At 36.3% G+C, this 20,139-nt stretch overlaps 3 protein-coding genes across 6 annotated transcripts in view; all 3 read right to left on the bottom strand.

Moving 5' to 3' along the window:
* Window positions 1–13,409, bottom strand: part of pde4ca (phosphodiesterase 4C, cAMP-specific a) — a 54,074-nt gene extending 40,665 nt beyond the window's left edge. The window contains exons 1-3 of one of the 3 annotated variants that reach the window (XM_048164890.1): window positions 13,145–13,409; window positions 12,921–12,978; window positions 12,425–12,639 (exon numbers count right to left, since the gene is read on the bottom strand). In XM_048164890.1, the coding sequence (XP_048020847.1) occupies window positions 12,425–12,639; window positions 12,921–12,962 (257 nt within the window). In that variant the 5' untranslated portion in view covers window positions 12,963–12,978; window positions 13,145–13,409. Of the gene's footprint in view, window positions 1–9,554; window positions 10,012–12,424; window positions 12,703–12,920; window positions 12,979–13,144 lie in introns of those variants that run through there. The other 2 variants (XM_048164892.1, XM_048164891.1) reach the window with 2 other exon arrangements.
* Window positions 13,410–13,555: 146 nt separating this feature from the next.
* Window positions 13,556–17,458, bottom strand: mpv17l2 (MPV17 mitochondrial inner membrane protein like 2). 2 transcript variants are annotated; one of them, XM_048164898.1, is made up of 6 exons: window positions 17,302–17,458; window positions 16,819–17,071; window positions 16,464–16,625; window positions 15,542–15,618; window positions 15,324–15,450; window positions 13,556–14,292 (listed from the first exon to the last, which is right to left on the bottom strand). In XM_048164898.1, the coding sequence occupies exons 2-6, from the start codon at window positions 17,006–17,008 to the stop codon at window positions 14,258–14,260; spliced, it is 591 nt and encodes a 196-aa protein (XP_048020855.1). In that variant the 5' UTR covers window positions 17,009–17,071; window positions 17,302–17,458; the 3' UTR covers window positions 13,556–14,257. The 2 variants fall into 2 exon arrangements, with proteins under 2 accessions (XP_048020855.1, XP_048020854.1); XM_048164897.1 differs by having other exon boundaries at window positions 17,274–17,429.
* A 266-nt stretch (window positions 17,459–17,724) lies between these two features.
* ifi30 (IFI30 lysosomal thiol reductase) lies at window positions 17,725–19,808 on the bottom strand. Its single transcript, XM_048164895.1, has 7 exons — window positions 19,617–19,808; window positions 19,154–19,336; window positions 18,767–18,841; window positions 18,558–18,647; window positions 18,307–18,459; window positions 18,160–18,228; window positions 17,725–18,059 (listed from the first exon to the last, which is right to left on the bottom strand). Exons 1-7 carry the CDS (start codon window positions 19,749–19,751, stop codon window positions 17,994–17,996), a joined length of 771 nt encoding a protein of 256 aa, XP_048020852.1. The 5' UTR covers window positions 19,752–19,808; the 3' UTR covers window positions 17,725–17,993.
* Window positions 19,809–20,139: the final 331 nt, after the last annotated feature.

Raw genomic sequence — 20,139 nt, 5'->3', positions numbered from 1 at the left:
AGTTGCATAAAAGTCTGAAAATCTGTGGCTTATAATCCCATCAGATGCTCCATAGAGTGTGCAGTCCAATCCAGGCTCCTAGTGCCATTCTCTGAATCCAAAGCCCTGAAACTAAACTCTGGCCTCAAACAACCAGCCTTTGATAGAGAGAGAGAGTGAAGAGAGAGAGAGAGAGAGAGAGTGGAGGGAAGGGGAGAGAGGGACACAGAGAGAGAAACTCTGCAGCACTGTTGCTTGTGTATATAAGGTATTTTCAGGGGTCGGTTTGTGATAGATAGGGTGTCCTGAGGCTCAACATCTGCAACTTGCTGCATTACCATCTACAAGTGGACTAAAAGTAATAACCTGAGTCCTGCACATCACTGGTCTGTTTTCAAATGAAACACTAACTGAACCCTGCCTGCAGCAAAATAATTTAACTGTGTGTCACTAAATCCAATACAATGAGGGAGTTGGTATGTACACACAGCAGCTCAAACATCCTAAAGTCAACTTTCTGGACTTTGCAAATAATGTTTTTTCTAGTATTTCAATTTAAAAATCTTTGTTGTGTTCAGAATTATGACAGAAAAATATTTCCAGTATAAACAGTGTAGAATATAACACGTTGAAGTGTAGGCCTAGTCTTTACATTAACTAACTGAGATGACTTGCATGGTCTGTATTAATAGAACAAGATTATTATAAGTACAAAATGACAACAATGTCATGTAAGGGGAGAGATTAGTAAAGCTTCTCAGCTCTACCCTCTAGTGGACACAAAATATTTTTTTTCCACCTGCAAAAAGAAGGGTACAAAAGAACCTCCTTTAATCTTACAGAGCGATTGACATTTTACTGTAACTTTACTTTTTTAATTCAGGTGAATGTGGAAATGGCCCTGCGATTTGACTGTCCTCATCATGAACTGCAAATACATATTAAACTAAAAACAGAAATGTAAAGTAAATTTATTCAGTCTTGCAGTGTAAGGCCTCCACATTATAGAAAGAGAATCATCACCATTAAAAAAAAAGTCAAAATAGTTTAATACCTAAAAATGTCTTACTGAGTGATATGCTTTTTATCTTTTAAAACAGTTTTAAGCAACATTTTTTTAATATAATATAATATAACATCCTGATACACTGTTAAATTAAAACTATATATTTTAAATTTATATATTTTTATTTATAAATTTATATTTTTTTATTTATAAATGTATATATTTTATATACAGTCAAACCAAAAATTATTCAGACATTTTTTATATATTTTTACTAGTGGGTGCAGGACACTATAGTTCATTTATGTAAGTGAGGATAGCAAAATAAAGTAAACTGTGACATTTTATAACCAAAAATTTTTCATACAGTGGACTACCAGTAAAATTGATACAAATTTGAAACTAAAAATTATTCAGACACTTTGACCTGACCATGTTGTGCTTAAGTGTTATCTGACATAATTAAGATTATTTTTACTGACACAGTTTAACTCTGAGATTGTCATATTTTATTATAATTTTTTTAAACTGTAGTGAATAAACTGTAATAATGAATGAAATGTTCAAGGTGTCTGAATAAATTCTGGTTTGACTGTATATTAAATCTTGAAAACACAAAATCTATTCATCATCTACCCTACAAAAGAACCTACAGTCATTATAAAATAAAAAGTGCAGATGATTTGGCAGCCTGTAAGTGACAGGAGGAGAGGAGAGAGAAAGTTTGAGTTGATCTGTTTATGGGTCAGGCGAGGGTGAGGGAGGAGGAGGGCTGCTGCAGGCGCTTGAACTCAGGTTGTTGATATTGGCCAAACAGTCTTGAGAGGCAGATCAGCACATGACAGCATAGCGCTCAAGAAGAACGTCAAGAGCAGCATGAGCTTTACACACAAGATCTGGATCCAAAACACATCTAGCATCTCTGAAAAGTTGTTAAAGCAGAAGCAGCAATAAAAAAGACAAACTCTTAATTATGTTTGTCAAAATCCAGGTGGTAAAAAATCTGGGGAAGTTATAATTCTTCTCTAAAATACCCACAGATCAGATTGTATTACTTCACTGAACTCACATGCTTTGTATGTGCAGCATAGCACAGAATCAGCTCCCTAAATATTGAGAGATTCATGGGTCAAAATATTTGCCACGGTGAGATGCATTAATCTCTAGCGGAGTTAAGAACCAGAAAAGTTAGATTTATCCACTCACTGGAAGGACTTCTCAGAGGAAACAGATCTGCTGTTACACTGGCCGGCCAAAAAAAAGTCACTGTTTGGAATTAAATAGGCAAATACTTAAGATTCTATGACTGGATCATTATTGCTGTGATTAATATGTTTCTAGCATGTTATTTGCTTGGGAACAGTTCTTTTAACCCCAATTGATGAAGGGTGTAGCTTTTCATTTCTTAATCAATCAGGTACGGAAGACGTATCATGGCCATATTCCAGGATGACAAAGCCAAGATTCATCAGGCTGAAATTGTGAAAAAATTGTTGGGAAGGAGCATGAATCAACAACATTTATTTCCATCAAGAGGTGCATCAATTTTTGGCCAAGATCTTGTATTGACAATGCAAGAGTCAAGCACTCTGTAAAGTCTACTCCAGCACATCCCATAGACTTTCAATGAATTTAAGGTCTGGACTCGTGTGAAAATGCTTCTTCATGCTCCCTCCCAACCATTCTTTCACAATTTAAGCCTGATGAATCTTGGCTTTGTCATCCTGGAATATGGTCATGATGTCTTCCTAAATGGTTGGTTAGGAAATTAAAAGCTACACACTCCAATCAATTAGGGTTAAAAGAACTGTTCCCAAACATATAGCATGTGAGAAACATAATAATCACAGCAATAATGATCCAGTCATAGACTCTTAAGTGGTTAGTTCACCCAAAAATGAAATTTCTGTCATTAATTACTCACCCTCATGTCATTCCACATCTGTAAGACCTTCGTTCATCTTCGGAACGCAAATTAAAATATTTTTGATGAAATTGAGTGTTTTTTTTTTTATCCCTCATAAAAGCAATGTAATTACCGTCATTCAAGGTCCAGAAATGTAGTAAAGACATAGTTAAAATAGTCAACGTGACTACAGTAGTTAAACCTTAATGTTTTGTTTTTGCACACACAAAAAATTTATTTTTGTCACTTCATAACATTAAAGGTGCCCTAGAACGCGTTTTCACAAGATGTAATATAAGTCTAAGGTGTCCCCTGAATGTGTCTGTGAAGTTTCAGCTCAAAATACCCCATAGATTTTTTTTTTTTTTATAAATTTTTTAACTGCCTATTTTGGGGCATCATTATAAATGCGCCGATTCAGGCTGCTTTCCCTTTAAATCGTCATGCTCCCTGCCCCCGAGCTCTCGACTCTATATACATTGCATAAACAAAGTTCACACAGCTAATATAACCCTCAAAATGGGTCTTTTCAAAATGTTCGTCATGCATGCTGCATGTATGCATCGGATCATGTGAGTATTGTATTTATTTGGATGTTTACATTTGATTCTGAATGAGTTTGAGGCTATGCTCCGTGGCTAATGGGCTAAAGCTAACATTACACACTGTTGGAGAGATTTATAAAGAATGAAGTTGTTTATGCATTATACAGACTGCAAGTGTTTAAAAATGAAAATAGTGACGGCTCTTGTCTCCGTAAATACAGTAATAAACAATGGTTTAACAATACATTAGCAACATGCTAATGAAACATTTAGAAAGACCGTTTACAAATATCACTAAAAATATCATGATATCATGGATCATATCAGTTATTATTGCTCCATCTGCCATTTTTCACTATTGTCCTTGCTTGCTTACCTAGTCTGATGATTCAGCTGTGCACAGAACCGAGACGTTAATCAGTCCCTCCAGTAAAACGCGATTATGCGATCGCCTGATTTAATGCATAATCAGCCAAAGTCTGCATATTTATGCGGGGGTCGCATTTTTTCAAATACGCTGCACTTTCGCCGCATAAATTGCCAATTTCAGCAAGCAAAATATGCGGGGCTAGCATGATTTTATAATCCCTGTATTTGCGTTGCAAAAAAGTCACATATATCTTAGCAGAAAGTTGAAAAATGTTGCGTTTACTTCACACAAGTAAAGCGCCATTATTTCTCCCCCATTGCCATGGGAACCTTGTGAAGTGACGTAATTACGCGACGTGAACATCATCTGCAAACCCCGCGGTGAAACCATGATGAAGCACACAAATCATTCTCATTTGCCAACAAAAATAAGCGCAAAAGACCGCGCGAAGCAGTTTTCCAGTGTGTTACATGACAGTGGGGGCAAATTATTCTATATACTCCGTGCAACTGCGTGTTGGACCACAGACGGAGGTCGACGCTGGAAAACCAGTTTGAGCCATGTGTTAATTAAGGTCTGAAATAAAACAGAATGAGAACTTAAATATTCTGTGATTTAGTATGCTTGCTTATCATAGGAAGTAATAAGAAATTACTCTTTACATTAAGGTAGTAGCCTAGTGAGAACAGGGTGTTGGGGGAATCACCTTTTTTTCGCCTTTTCATCAAACCGCAGTTTTTGCAAGTTCCCGCAAATTCATCGCATAAAATTGCAAAAATATCCCGCATATTCCATTGCATTTTTTAAGAAAACGTGCTGCAAAATCAAGGATTTTTGCCCGCAACAATCACAAAAAAAGTCCGCGTTTTTCTGGAGGGACTGGTTAATACTGCCTGCCCTTGTGTAATGCCTTGAACATGAGCTGGCATATGCAAATATTGGGGGCGTACATATTAATGATCCTGACTGTTACGTAACAGTCGGTGTTATGTTGAGATTCGCCTGTTCTTCGGAGGTCTTTTAAACAAATGAGATTTACACAAGAAGGAGGAAACAATGGTGTTGGAGACTCACTGTATGTCATTTCCATGTACTGAACTCTTGTTATTCAACTATGCCGAGGTAAATTAAATTTTCAATTCTAGGGCACCTTTAAGGTTGAACCACTGTAGTCACGTTGACTATTTTAACGATGTCTTTACTACTTTTCTGGACCTTAAATGACAGTAATTACGTTGTTTTCCGTGGGGGATAAAAAAAAAAAAACTCTTAATTTGTGTTCCAAAGATGAACAAAGGTCTTACGGATGTGGAACGACATGAGGGTGAGTACTTAATGACAAAAAATTTCATTTTTGGGTGAACAAACCCTTTAAGTATTTGAATCCAAACATTTTTTTTTTTTTTTGGACGGGCAGTGTATAATAACCCTGTAAAATTCAGCTAAAAACACTTTCAAGGTCCTGACACAAAATGTTAAATAAAGTTTCTTGCTCTGATTTGCTTCATCTCTTGCAGACCGTATTCTGACAGAGATATGGCTTGTTTAATCATTCCTGTTCCTACACCATCCTGCCATAATTCTCCAACAGCCTGTTTCTTTCTTCCCCTAAATCCTTGACACACACACACAAAAAAGATCTTTTCAGCTTTATAAGTCACATTTGACCTGTGTGGACTTCCACTGTTCACGGAGCCAAGAAAACTGCTTCAGTGTCCATTAGATGGATGGCAGGTTGACTCTTTCCACTTACATCACACAAACCAGCTGACATGAACACGGTGACCTGTGTTTAAACATTTCAGCTGAAACTGTTCTCTTGCAGATTTATTCTCTGATAAACAACTTCTGAGTTCACTTGTGGTCACCTCTTGGCAAAAAACTTGATAACTGTAATAAGTTAATAAATATTTGAAGTAATGTCTATTTCACAGTTTTGAAGTATAACACCTCCTGTGAGCTCTGCTGATGATTTCTCAACATTTATTGCATGTGCGTGTATGGCTGGGGATGTTTACAGTGTTGTCAGGGTCTGACTTCCTCAAATCTTGGAAGTTTAACAGACACAAAAACAACTGAAAACAGGGGCTGTAACATGTCAAAGGCACAGGCGTTAGAGATGTATTTTGGCAATGGCTTGCAAAAGGGCAGTTTTAAGGATTTATACTGGGTTTTATTGATGTCAATCTCTATAAAACTCAGGCAATTACATAGTTTGAATCATGTGATTTCTCACTTTCAGTGTTTTAAGGACAATAAAAAAAGAAATAAAAAAGACTTCATCTTTTCTAACATTCACATTTTGTTGAAATATCTGCTGCTTAGCATTAGGTATAACACAGACTACTGTTCAAAAGTTTGGGGTCAGTAATTGTTTTGAAAGAAACTTTTACTATTATTCAGCACAGATGCATTAAATTGATCAAAGGTGACAGTAAAGATATTTATAATTAGGGATGGGTATTGACAATTTTCACAATTCGATTCAATTACTATTCACATGCTTTTGATTCAATTACGATTTCGTATTTATTTTGGATATAGTATTTCAGTTACAATACATGGCAAATTTTCTAGAGGAAAAAATCTCTCAACTAATGCTTTAAACTACACATGGGAGTCAGTTGGTACTACTAAAATAATACTGAAGGTTAAATTAAAGGGATAGTTCACCCAAAAATGAAAATTTGATGTTTATCTGCTTACCCCCAGCGCATCCAAGATGTAGGTGACTTTGTTTCTTCAGTAGAACACAAATGATGATTTTTAACTCCAACCGTTGCCGTCTGTCAGTCAAATAATGCAAGTGGATGGGAACTTCTACTATAAGAGTAAATAAAACTTGCATAGACAAGTCCAAATTAAACCCTGCGGCTCGTGACGACACATTGATGTCCTAAGACACGAAACGATCGGTGTGTGCGATAAACCGAACAGTATTTATATCATTTTATAAATCTAATACACCACTATCTCCAACTGTGTTCAGCATTCGGTTAGTGAGGTCTGATCGCGCTCTGACAATGGCAGTGATGTCTGGCACTCATTGAAGTATATGCGCGAGACATCACTGCCGTAGTCGGTTTATCACACAAACTGATCGTTTCGTGTCTTAGGACATCAATGTGTCATCATGAGCCGCAGGGTTTAATTTGGACTTGTCTATGCAAGTTTTATTTACTCTTATAGTAGAAGTTCCCATCCACTCGCAATATTTGACTGACAGACGGCAGCGGTTGGAGTTAAAAATCATCATTTGTGTTCTACTGAAGAAACAAAGTCACCTACATCTTGGATGCGCTGGGGGTAAGCAGATAAACATCAAATTTTCATTTTTGGGTGAACTATCCCTTTAAACTCATTTATATACAAACACTTAAATTACACTCAATGTTTTTATTATAAATAAAGTTTAGAATTACATAATCATATATCTACTCCAATTTGTTTTTTTGTTTTTTTGAAATATAGACATTTAAATCGCTGCTGTCATAACTGATTTATTCAAACATGCATTAAATATTGAAGAACATTAAAAATTATAATGAATATGTAACGGTGCATAGCTATATTTATCAGAATGCTTTCTAGAGTACACTTTTCTAGCTGACTAACGAGTTTATGGTCACTGAATATGTTTTTCTGAGGTAAATGTGACGTTACGTGACATTGTTTACAAGCTGTTTCATTGACGTCTTTCCGAGGTTGAAACACTGAGCTATTACACGAGACATGATACGGATTTTGGTAAGTTTTACTGTATATTTTAACATACCTCCACATGTTTAGTTATGTTTATTTCCCACTTTAACTGGTATTAAAGCGGAGGAGAGGACGTTCACATATGCTCGTGCTGCAGCTTCTGTTTAACTGAGGCGCTAAAGTGATCTGTCACGTCACATTAAAGGTGCTAAAGAGGATCTTTTCGTCGACTGAGAAACCAAAGACTGTTAGTGAGTTTTTGAAATGAGCGCATGCGTAAGAACAACCCCCTCCTTCACAGCTCATTTCGAGGGAACGCCTCCCAAAACTCGTGCACGAGTATTGGAACACGAGTGTTTGTTTACCACCGGCATTCGCTGTGTCGTGTGAGTGGATTCATTATGTCGGACTCACCGCAGGTAACTCATAATCTGCAGTTGTTACTCCTGTCTCCTGACAAAAACATTGCATGCGGCGCCTGTGGAGTGTGGAAAGTTACTGGAGCGTGTCTCGCACAAGGAACGTCGTGGCAGTGATTGACAAACCAGAGGGCCAATCCGCGCACGTCTTTCACAAGGAACGTAATGGCAGTGATTGACAAGCCAGAGGGCCAATCATCGCGTAAACGATTGGCTGATGTTTTTAAGGCCCTACCTCATGCACAGATGATGTATATTAATATTATTACTTTCAGTGCACCTAATAAATAGTCTTTTATCAGTTAGTAAAGACAGTTTCAAGTAATATTGCTAAAATGTATAAAACAAAACATCATCTTTAGCACCTTTAAACTGTGCCAAAACGGTATTTATTTTTTGAATCTCATAATAAGATAGACGTCATTTGAAATCTGAGACTTTGCTTCATATCAAAAGTAACAAAGCACAAAGCTTATTGCTATTTATTGAATGGGAGGCGCTACATATTCTGCACATTCATCAACTGAAAACAGACTAGACTAATCGATTCTTGGGATTTAAGAATCGATATCGGTTCGTAAAAATGAGAATCGATTAAAATCGAGAAATCTATATTTTTTACCCAGCCCTATTTATAATGTTACAAAACATTTCTATTTCACAATGCAGTTCTTCTGAACTTTCTGTTCATCAAAGAATCTTGAAAAAAGTATCACAGTTTTTATAAAAATATATCAGAATGATTTCTGAAACGATTATGACACACTGAAGACTGGAGAAATGATGCTGAAAATTCAGCTTCGCTGTCACAGGAATAAATTACATTTTATAAAACAGGTATTTTAAATTGTTATAATACAAAAAACATAAAAACATTGTATTTTTTATCAAATAAATGTAACCGTAATGAGCATAAGAAACTTTTTTCAAAAGCATAGAACATTTTACCAACCCCAAATGTTTGAACAATAGTGTCGCAATTTAAAATAGAAAAAAACAACAACTGTTAAACCAAAAAAGCCAATAATTTGCAGAACTTACAAACCATGTTGACAACGTAACAAGTATCATTTGACACAAATGCTGCTGACTTGGGTTTATCAAGGTCCAAAAATCTACACTTTAAGAAATGTTTTGTCAGGTAACCTAAAAAATCTAACTACAAAAATATGATCACTCTCTGTGCTTCAAGCACTGCAGTCTATACATGCACCTATATCTAAAATTCTCAAGAAGTTAAGAGCTCATAGTTAATTTTACCAAAAGGTTGGATTTGACCAGGCTTAAGAGACAGAACCAGTATAACTACGTGCAAAAAAGCAGTTCATTCGATCACTGCTGAGATAGGCTGACAATAAATAGCTCAGGTCAAGATATCCTCCCAAACAAAGGCATCTTTTTATGCTTCCACACAGCAGACAAACCACCTCCTTGATTACAGTGATTATAATTGTAGCTAGAAGTGTTAGCATCAATACAAACTTTGGACGGGGGGAGCAACCACAAAATTCACCATGTGATGTGCTGTTACGTAGATGCCAGTGCCACAAGACTTCTGTGTGTGTGTTTGAAGCCAAGCCTCCCGGTAAGAGGCTAAATAAACGATGCAGAAGGATTCAGAACCTACCTGGGAGTGTGAGCCAAAGTGAAGCGTCTCTGCAAAGCAATGCTGCGATTCATCATCAGCCTCCGGAAGAGCAGAGGCGAGTTGCGGGGAGAACTCCGAGGAGAGTCCCGTGGAGACATTTTGGGGGAGCCAGTGGGAGAGTTTCCCTTCAGCTTGAGATGCGAGGGTCTCTGAGGTCTCTCCTCTTCCGAACCCTCTGAGAGCATGTCACTCATGACAGCAGAGTTCCTGTGTCTTCACAACTGGCCGGACGATTGTCTAGTCATGGCATGAGTTGCTCTTTCACACTGCTTTCTCAACACAAAAACCACAGTCTACATCTCTCACCCTTCACTAGAGCTGAGAAATTCAGCCTTGCTTCAGAGATCACAGGCGCATTAATGGAGCCAGCCATCATAGCAATGGAACATCTCCCCTCGTGAACTCGCTTTGTTTACATAACTTGGAAGACTTCCCTCCAACAGACTAAATATGGCAGTGTGATTTACAATGAGAAGACTTCATGATAGAGCTCTCTAAGTGGCCCCACCTCCGCATTAAGACTATAAGTGTGCGAGGTCTAGTGTTTACTGGTCTATAATGACTTCCTGTTCCAATCCCCTGGTGTGCCGAAAAGCCAACGCACAAGCGGTGCGATGCATGCAGAGTTGATCACGGCGTTCAGATTTTCTCTGAGAAATGCGTATGCCTTTCACATGTTCAAGGTTTACCAGGAGAAGTCACATGAAAGCTCTGACTATAAAAAGCAAAGTCAGATAAAGTCAGACAGAGAGCATGGCTCATGTCACGATGGCCCTCTATCACGGGCCCCATGGGCTTTGATTATCAGAGGGGAAAGGTTTCCTGTGATCCTTTGACTGCCGGATGAGTTGTGTATGCAAAAACAATATGCATACAGTGGTCCCCCGAAAAAGGATTTTTCATACTTTAGATACACTTCAAAATGTTGTATGCATTACAAAACGATATAATGAACCTTCTATTAAAACTTTAGATTAAATATGAAAACTTTTAATTAAAGCTTTTTTACACTAACACTACCATTTAAAAGTTTGGGGTCAGGAATATGTTTTATTTAATCATTTTATTCAGCAAAGATGGATTAAATGGTTCAAAAGTGACAGTAAAGATATCTATAATGCTACACAAGATTTTCCATTCAAATAGACGCTGTCCTTGAACTTTATATTCATCAAAGAATCTTTAAAAAAAATATATATATATATATTAAATTTTCAGCAAATGTTTCTTGGGCAGCAAATCATCATATTAGAATGATTTCTGAAGGATCATGTGACACTGAAGACTGGAGTAATGATCCTGAAAATTCAGCTTTGCCCTCACAGAAAGAAATGGCATTTTAAATATGTATTAAAATAGAAAACAGTTATATTGAATTATAATAATATGTTACTGTTTTAACTGTAGGGCTGCACAATTAATCAGATTTCTAATTGGGATTACAATTACGGGTGCCACAATTATGTAATCGACACAATTACAACAACAAAAAATTAGTATAACATTAAAATACTATGCTTGTTTTGTTTTTGTTTTTTTGTTTTTGAGAAGAAACCAAACCAATGTATAGTTGACATATGAGGCTAATGCTATATAGTTTTCAGCTGGTTTATTTCATATAAAAATATGGCATGCAGTTGCTTCAATCAAAAGTGTAAAACTCTTCAAAACATCATTCACTCAATGTAAAATGTGATAATCGTAATTAATTAATATTCTCAATTACAATTTCAAGGGAATAATCGACAATTATGATTTTTGTCATAACCGTGCAGCCCTATTTTACTGTATTTTTGATAAAATAAATGCAGCCTCGGTGAGCATCTATCAAATCTTACCTACCCTGAACTTATGTATGGTAGTATATGCATTGCTCAAAATCAATACAAAATGCATTTGGATGCTTTCTAGTGGTCAGACATTAGTGGATCATGCTCATAGTTTGAGTAATGATCTACATACTGTGGCCTATATACTGTGGTTAGGACATGTGTGTGAACTTGCGGGGAACTGACTTCATGTTTTAAGTGTGACTTACTGTAAGTGTCGAAATCATTTTTGGACCCACTGTATATGTGGAGGAAAAATTGATCAAGTTTTAAGCCTTGCTAAGTTTTTTGGGCAGTCATGAGAAAGGAAACCCTTAGTTAGTAGCAACATTTCTTTAAACTGAATAGCAAATAATGAACAATAACCTCCTAGAGAATAAAGAATGTGTTGTTGTTCTTGTGACTTTTACTAGTTCCCTGAAAAGTGAGTCTGGTAAATAATTAAAGTTCATAATGTCTAACTGCACATTTACTGTCTTTGTTCATGGTTTTTGTTCTGAGTGTTTTCTCGTCACATGTATTTTTCTGGTCATTAGGGAACAATAGCTCCCTCTGCTGGCTCTATATGCAAAACGTCAATCTCTGGATACTACATCAATTAATGAATAATTGAAGTATATATATGCATTAAACAACAATTTTAACAATACTGATGCAGTTCAATGTCCATTACATTAAATTACAAGCCAATATACCTTGTATTAGCCAAGAACCAACATAAGCCGACAACACAGCATTGAAACAGTAAATGCTCGGGCCTAAAGTTGCTGACGTGAAGCCACTATTTTGAAAACAGGTACATGACAACAGGTTATCGACTAAAATCTGTTTTAGTGTAAAGTTCCTCTAACCCTTACACTTGTTTACAACAGACGATAAAAACAAGATTTTCTTCATTCTTCTTCACAAACTGTACAAAGGACTCGATCGTCACTACCAGAAATTCAAATCCTTTCGTCAGATGATCACTGGTTAAGATTAAGTCGTTCAAATTGTCTTAAAAAAAGAAGAGTGGCTTACCATGAACTTTGAGAAGTATCGGACTCGAGGCCATTGGCGCTGCCGAGACAGAACGTGGCCTTGCGGTGTGTGTTCTCTGAATCTCCCTGAGCCGAGAGCCGGCGGGACAGACGGGGAAGCTGAATGATCCCTGAAAATGTCCTCTTAACTTTACGGTGACTATGCATGTTTTTGGATCCTTGCAGGCCCTGCTGGTTCTCAGTGTCCCATTCTCTCTGAATTTAACAGAGCAAGTAAATACATCTCTTCAGAACAGCACAAAATACAATTGTAATACTGACAAAATTACTAGGTAACTATAACAAACTAATAATATCTAATGTTAATTTGCCAAATAGTTTATTTGAATTATATAATGCCTAATATCTTAAGGAATGCTTTATTTTGTGTTATAAATGGGTGGAACTCTGCAGCGTCACAGTGAATCAAAACTAATCTTTTCAGAATCAAACCAGAGGATAATAACTGTGAGCACTGATGAACTGATATGACCTACCTCTGATGTCCAGAAAGACTTCAAAGAAGAACTTTTCTTCATATTGTTGGAGGCACTTCTGAAAATACACACTTCATGATAGACAACAATAAAACACATTCTACATGACTAAAAAATATAAACGATAATAAGAAAAATTAAGCACCATTCAATAAATAGGCCAATCAATAATAAACAAAACAATTATTTTAATGAACTATAAATGTGCAGCAAATAACACATACCTCTATAACAGAGACGATATGGTAAGATGTATTGTGTTGTTCTTCAAATAATTTTTAAGCATATCTTCAGTCCAAGAGTTACACATTCTGGTCACTTCCAAAAAAAAAAAAAAAAAAGAAAGTTTTTTGTCCAATCCTGTGGCAAGTAACCATCATAACTCAAACTAAATGATTTGTGAGAACATCCTGTCAGAACACCTGCGTTTTATCAGTCTGGAAGCCCCTATGAGGACGGTGTCCTTCTCACTCAGCAGGTTTGTCTGTGCTGACTGCAGAACGGCTCACGTGATGTCAAGGACTGTCATACACCACGGAAAGATGGATGTCTTGATAGATGAGCAAAAGTGCTTCTTCATATTTGGATTTCAACCTCAACGTACGAGTTATAAAGCATAAAAATCATTCTCGAAATTATGATAATATTCAAAACACACAAAATAATTTTATTTTCTTCCATTAAAAAAAACAGTGTCACATAAAGACAGTGCAGATATCAAAAAGTCTAGCCAGCTGATGCATTTATCATCAAAAAATGAAATGAATTAGTTGAAAATTTACATGTAAAGGCAATTTATGAACAACATAAACTGGAAGTACACAAACAGCCAACCACATCACTGCTTATGCAGCATAGGGTTATGTTACAGCATTCATCCAGTATATATGACAGTAATTTTGGCACATTATTGCAATTATAAACATGCTTGGCCAAAATAAAAATATTTCTTATGGTGAAGGAAGATTATTATTATTATATATAATCGGCATACTATACCACCATACTATACCATATAAGAATATATTTGTAAACAGTATGATTTTATAAACTGCTCTTCATGTCAACAATACACTGATTCCAGACAGTTAAATCCGTTTAAAATTACATTCAATACTTTTTATATAATTCAAAAACAATACAAACACATTAAAACAAAATTTAAAATGTACCTGGCATTACTGGATACAATTTTATTAATTATATTATATGAAATTTAAAAAAAAAAAAAAAGCTGTACATTAACAGTCTGGAATAATCTGATTTAATTTAATTTTTGTGATCCAACCAGATCTGGGTTTTGAAATATTCCTTTTCTTCAAACATCTTCACTCAGTTCATTCAGCTTCTCTTGTGGAATCTGCTTGGTCTCCTGGAAAAACACAAATGTCATGCATCACATGTCACAAGGACGCTCACACCCATGAAAAGAGAGTCTTGCTTCAATTTTAAACCTGCCAAGTGCCAGTGTTGGGGAAAGCATTAAAGCATTTAAAAGTAATGCATTGCAATATTGCGTTACTCCCTAAAAAAAGTAACTAATTGCGTTACTTTTTCTCACCTGGGCTGAGCTTGCTTGCTTGTTTTTTTTTTTTTCAAGAACAACAAAAAAAGTTCTATTTTTGGCAGAAGTTAAGGCACTTTCACACCAAAAGTGAAATGAATAAGCTTCAGGCTGAAGCAAACATATTTACACCTGTACAGTAGAGGGCGCAGCTCAAACAAACCTTTCAGCTGTGCTGCCATTCTGAATTAAAGAAGAATAGGATACAGAAGGAAGTTCAACACTCTTATTTCTAAATCTAATCTAAAGTAATTTTTGCTTATTAGTATGGTTAAATTAGATCATTAAAGGTCAGCAGCAAAGACATTGGTTAATAAAGTGAGATTAAATGCATAAAGTATATTTGAGTAATTTAATATAGTTAATTATTACAAGTTTGTGTAAAATTCTGAGATTGTATTTCACTGTTTTTATTCATTTTGAGGAATACTGAATGTTTTCGTGCAAGTGAGATGAGTAAAATGCATGTTTACATTTAGTCTAGAACTACAATAACCATCATATTTACACACAGCGCACACAACGCCTCTGCACTTTATTTATGTCAACACGAGAACAGGAATTGTCAGTCAATAAATATGAAAAAGTAACTTGAGTTACTTATTTGAAAAAATAACAGATATTTTGTGGTAAATTGAAAAAGTAATGTGTTACTCTACTAGTTACTTGAAAAAGTAATCTGATTACGTAACTCAAGTTACTTGTAATATATTACCCCCAACACTGCCAAGTGAAAGTAAAACTTGACCACCAAGACTACATTAATAATTATATAATGTATTACAAATGTATTGTTATGTTATGCCTTTTGTCATGTGACAGATGCAAACATGTCTTACTGTGTTTGAGGTAGGAGAGGTAGGTGTCCCATCCCAGGGTAATTATATTCACATAAAGGACACGGAACTTGGGTGGCAAGAAGTAGAAGTTTACCATTTGAGCTGCTGGCCAAACACACCAATCTGCCTAAAAAGAAGCATGTTATGAAAAGCTGTCAGTTATGAAGACATATAATTTGAAGTTGAAATAAGAACACATGCTTATCAGTGCAACATACCTTGTAAAACTCCCAGAATTTGTCTCTGAATTCTCTTTGTGCCTCAGACAAAGTGTGACCCTCCATCATTCCCATACCTTCATTAAAAATAAATAAATAAATAAAACGGGTGTAATGTCTTTAAGACTTTCATTCATTATATTAGAAATCTTCACGGGATAGTTCACCCAAAAATGAAAATTTGATGTTGATCTGCTTACCCCCAGGGCATCCAAGATGTAGGTGACTTTGTTTCTTCAGTAGAACACAAATGTGGATTTTTAACTCCAACCATTGCCATCTGTCAGTCGTATAGTGCATGGCAATGGGAACACAATCTATAAGAGTAAAAAAAAACATGCACAGACAAATCCAAATTAAACCCTGTGGCTCGTGACGACACATTGATGTCCTAAGACACGAAACGATCGGTTTGTGCGAGAAACGACCAGTATTTATATAATTTTTTACCTTTAATACGCTACCATGTCCAACTGCCTTGAGCGCACGCCATCCGGTGTGTGAGGTGTGTACTTGCTCTGGCACTCTCTCGCGCATATACGTCACTCATCACGCTCAAGGCAGTTGGACATAGTGGTGTATTAGAGGTTAAAATATACTGTATTTTAAATAAATACTGTTCGGTTTCTTGCACAAACCAATCGTTTCGTGTCTTAGGACATCAATGTGTCGTCACGAGCCGCAGGGTTTCATTTGGATTTGTCTGTGCATGTTTTTTTTACTCTTATGGATGGTGTTCCCATTGCCATGCATTATATGACTGTCAGATGGCAACAATTGGAGTTAAAAATCCTCATTTGTGTTCTACTGAAGAAACAAAGTCACCTACATCTTGGATGCCCTGGGGGTAAGCAGATAAACATCAAATTTTAATTTTTGGGTGAGAAACAGAAATGAATGGAAATCAGCAGCAAGATCTCACCTAGAAAGTACCAGGCCCCCAGTGCTGGCGATGCAACCAGCTGATCAGTAAGCACTTTCTTACAGACATTACTTATGCCATTGCCAACAAAGTATTTGTCGAGCCACATGTACCAATAGTGCATGAAGGGGCCCATAGAGCATCCGACGGCAAACATACAACCTATAGAGGGCGCAACACCGCGAGAGTTAATAAATCTCGCGTTACTTTCAACACAGTATTACATACTTTAACAAAAATAAGATAAAAGGTTTTTTTTCTTGTCACGCATTGGCACGTAAATTACAAGCATGACCTGATATATATATATATATTTAAACAAGTCAAACTTTTTGTGTTTGTGTGTTGTTGTTACCTGTACGCCACCAGTCACGTGCTCGTCCGGGTGTCTTTCGTATCTCTCGCGTCTGCTGGATGAGGTCGCCCGCTGCTAACATTCCCCCACAACTAACCGTGTTCGTCACGATCAGAAATCTGCCTCTGAAAAGCGGCTTCCAGTAACCGGCGATCCGTATGAGAAAGTCCTTACTCTGACGGGATATCATGTTTACGCCGATTTAACGTAACGTTAAATTCCTCAAGTTTCTGATCATTCGCCACTTCTGCTCCTTTACTCCACCAGGATAGATGGCATAAGACACACAAAAATATATTTAAATACTGAGAAGTGTTGTTAACCTAAAATTGAAAGGAATTCATCTTCCTTAATGCTCTCAGATAGATAGTTAAAACATGTTTAGAGTTGTTACGATATCCCCAAATTGTTTCTTTGCCTAAATTCAGCTGCAATTACATGACTAAGATATTTACATCATTAAATTTCATTCATATAACCAACCAGCGGAACCCAGAGCAGCATGAAGGAGCCGGTGACGAGTCAAACGCGTAATGGCGTTGCGCTCATGAGCATCAAAATTGCGTCAACGTGCGCAGAACGTCGCCTAATCAGTTTGACCCCTATGCTATCAATAGTCTAATCCCGTTTGAATACAGTTGCTATTAGGACATACTTTTTGGATCTTCGGGTGCTAACTCTTTTTTTTATTATTAGTTATTAGCGATTGTTAATAATAATATTAGTTTTAATTTAAAACCTCAAAGTATTTTCACTTTGTAGGTCAAAATAATGTGGACTCAGGTTAATGATAAATAAATAATGTAGACAAGCAAAAAATTAAAACCATTGAGGAAGCATTTCTCTTGAGTAAAGTCCAGTTTGGCAATGATTTTTTTTCTTAATCATTAACACAAGCAAATGAAATTTAATGTGATGGAAATTTATTTTTTAATTTTATGCATGCATACAAAATGGTTTAAAACGTGACTGTATAAAAATAAGGTCAACGATTGTAGTCAGCAGCACAAAACCAATGTTCAAAATCACACTTTCATGTACATATAGGCATAAAACAACAGTTATTCAAATAAAAAAAAAATATGCAAATACATCATTTTCAGCATGTATTCACTTGTGTTTTATACACAGTCTCCATTCCTGACATGAGTAGTGTTGTTATCAGATTTGAATGATCACTTCATGCAGTAACTGCTGGGTGTCTTCTTCAACCCTTGACCACAAGCAGGTGGTTTATCACCCTGTATGAACACAAAGAATGAAGAGGTCATGTGATGGACTCCTCATTGATAGGATAAAACACTGAAATGATACAATACACCTATCAGAATGCAAACAAACCTTGTACAAACTGCACACAAGACTGAAGAGAGAATTCATTGCTTTATCCTGAAGGTCGTCTGTGTGTTCCTGCAGGGACAACATTGAGTCATTTAATTACTGATTTAAAAAAAAAAATCCTTATAAATAATAAACAAACTTCCTTACTCCATTAATGGTTATCCAAGGCACATACTGATGAGGGGGCTTCAGAGCATTTGTTTTTACTGCATTTTCATGCATTAATTTATTGCCCTGGTCTCCCTTCACACACTCCATGACTGAATCCCATGTTACTTCAGGAAAATAGAGTCCAAGACACTGAGATATGGGAGCAGAGATATAAAATTAGCATGGGTTAATGGGTTAATGGACGGATGGATAGAATAACAGCAGGTAAAAGAAAAATTACAACTTACAGGCTGGGCAGCTTTCAGCACATCTACTCCTGACTCCATGCAAAAAATGACTATAAAAGCTTTCAAGCCTAGTTTATTCATCAGGCAGGTCTGATAGGAAAGATTACAATTATTATACCTCTATTTTTAGTTCTAAACAAGATGTCTTCAATGTATTCACTTCTGCTTTTAAAATGTTTTGAATGATGAAATAAATAGCAAAACCTCACCTCAATCATGTTACCAAGACATTCATCCTCTCCGTGCTGACAGACGTAGGTGTACTTCCCCTGATCTTCTTTCTCCTATTATTAAAGCACATTATGAGTGTTTTGAGTGTAAACAGAATTTAACATTAATGTAACCTACAAGATCATGCCATTTATTTTTCTACTTTTATTACGAAGTGTAAACAAGATTAGTTGCTATGTGCACTGTGTAAATTGTTAGATATTTGCATTGAGTCAAATAGGCCTACAAATAATCTAGTTTAAACCATGTTAAATGCAAATAGCAATAGATTCTATTCACACAAAGTGTAAATAGCAGTTATGCGCTGTTTTTACTAAGAATAAAATTGTCTGAGCAACAGTGGGCACTGGGCAGTATAAATATACCTGTGCATTTCCATATGGAACCAGCTCAATGTTCATGATGTCTGACAACATCAAGAAGGTTGGCACGAGCTGAAATACAAGAAAATTTCTGCATCCAGGACACAAAGACTCATAGTACAGGCTCACATTCACTTTGTCAGCGTTGGGCTTTGTGACATTAAACTTCGCGCATTGTTCCAGCACCTAAGAAAGAAGAGAATAAAAGGGAAATGATCAGTGCCAAAAAAAAAGTTCGGGATTTCCCAGAGAGCGGAAATCAAAACGAGAAGTGTGAATTTTGTGCCAGGGCAATTTGCATAAATGTAGCATCTATTGTAACTTCAAATAACTTTCACATGTAACTCAAATGTAACGTAGGCTATGTAATGTATTGCTAAAAGAGCAATATAAAAACATTAGCAATCTAATGGTTTCATATTATGAAATTTAAGGAGGAAGTCGTAAGATTTGTTTTGATACTTACCCCACATTCAGCTGCAATGTCTGCAGAGTCGCACCACTGTGAAGGTGGAAACTTACAGGAGTAACCAGACCTAGCGCTGCATTTACTCAGCGACACTACAGCGAAGAACAACACAGACAGTTTAAAGCCGAACATGATTCCTGGTCACCTGCTTGCCTTGTTCTCGAAATGGAAATGTGTATGTGTACATCATTTTAAACTTTCTTCCTCCTACATATATCCAAGGACTGAGATTTTGATTGGTGTATTTACGTGACGTCATTAAAAACCGGCAAAACTCACCATTGTAAATCATGGAGACTTTTATTATGGCCACAAAACATTACAGCTGTCACGAGGAAGACTGCGCTGTTTTGTTCATAAATATTATGAAACATTATGATGCTAGTTCAATTTTACATGGTTCCCGATTGAACTACCAAAAATGGCAACATTTAAACACACTGGCAACATGTGTGACAAAAAAAAAAACACTTTAAAGGTTCTAAAATGAGCTGTATTTGACAGAAAATGGTCAACGATA

The sequence above is a fragment of the Megalobrama amblycephala genome, linkage group LG17 (assembly GCF_018812025.1).
Source record: "Megalobrama amblycephala isolate DHTTF-2021 linkage group LG17, ASM1881202v1, whole genome shotgun sequence".
Taxonomy (NCBI): Eukaryota; Metazoa; Chordata; class Actinopteri; order Cypriniformes; family Xenocyprididae; genus Megalobrama; species Megalobrama amblycephala.
Note: the sequence above shows the minus strand (reverse complement) of the source record. Positions and strands in the feature narration are given on the sequence as shown.

Coding starts and splice junctions, on each gene's coding strand:
- ifi30 (XM_048164895.1), bottom strand. CDS start 19,751: ATGTTCGGCTTTAAACTGTCTGTGTTGTTCTTCGCTGTAGTGTCGCTG. Junction 18,648..18,766: donor GTCTTGGTAACATGATTGAG/GTGAGGTTTTGC, acceptor CTTTCCTATCAG/ACCTGCCTGATGAATAAACT. Junction 18,229..18,306: donor CTTGGATAACCATTAATGGA/GTAAGGAAGTTT, acceptor TTGTCCCTGCAG/GAACACACAGACGACCTTCA.
- mpv17l2 (XM_048164898.1), bottom strand. CDS start 17,008: ATGATATCCCGTCAGAGTAAGGACTTTCTCATACGGATCGCCGGTTAC. Junction 15,451..15,541: donor AATTCTGGGAGTTTTACAAG/GTATGTTGCACT, acceptor GCTTCTTTTTAG/GCAGATTGGTGTGTTTGGCC. Junction 14,293..15,323: donor CCTCTCCTACCTCAAACACA/GTAAGACATGTT, acceptor GTGTTTTTCCAG/GAGACCAAGCAGATTCCACA.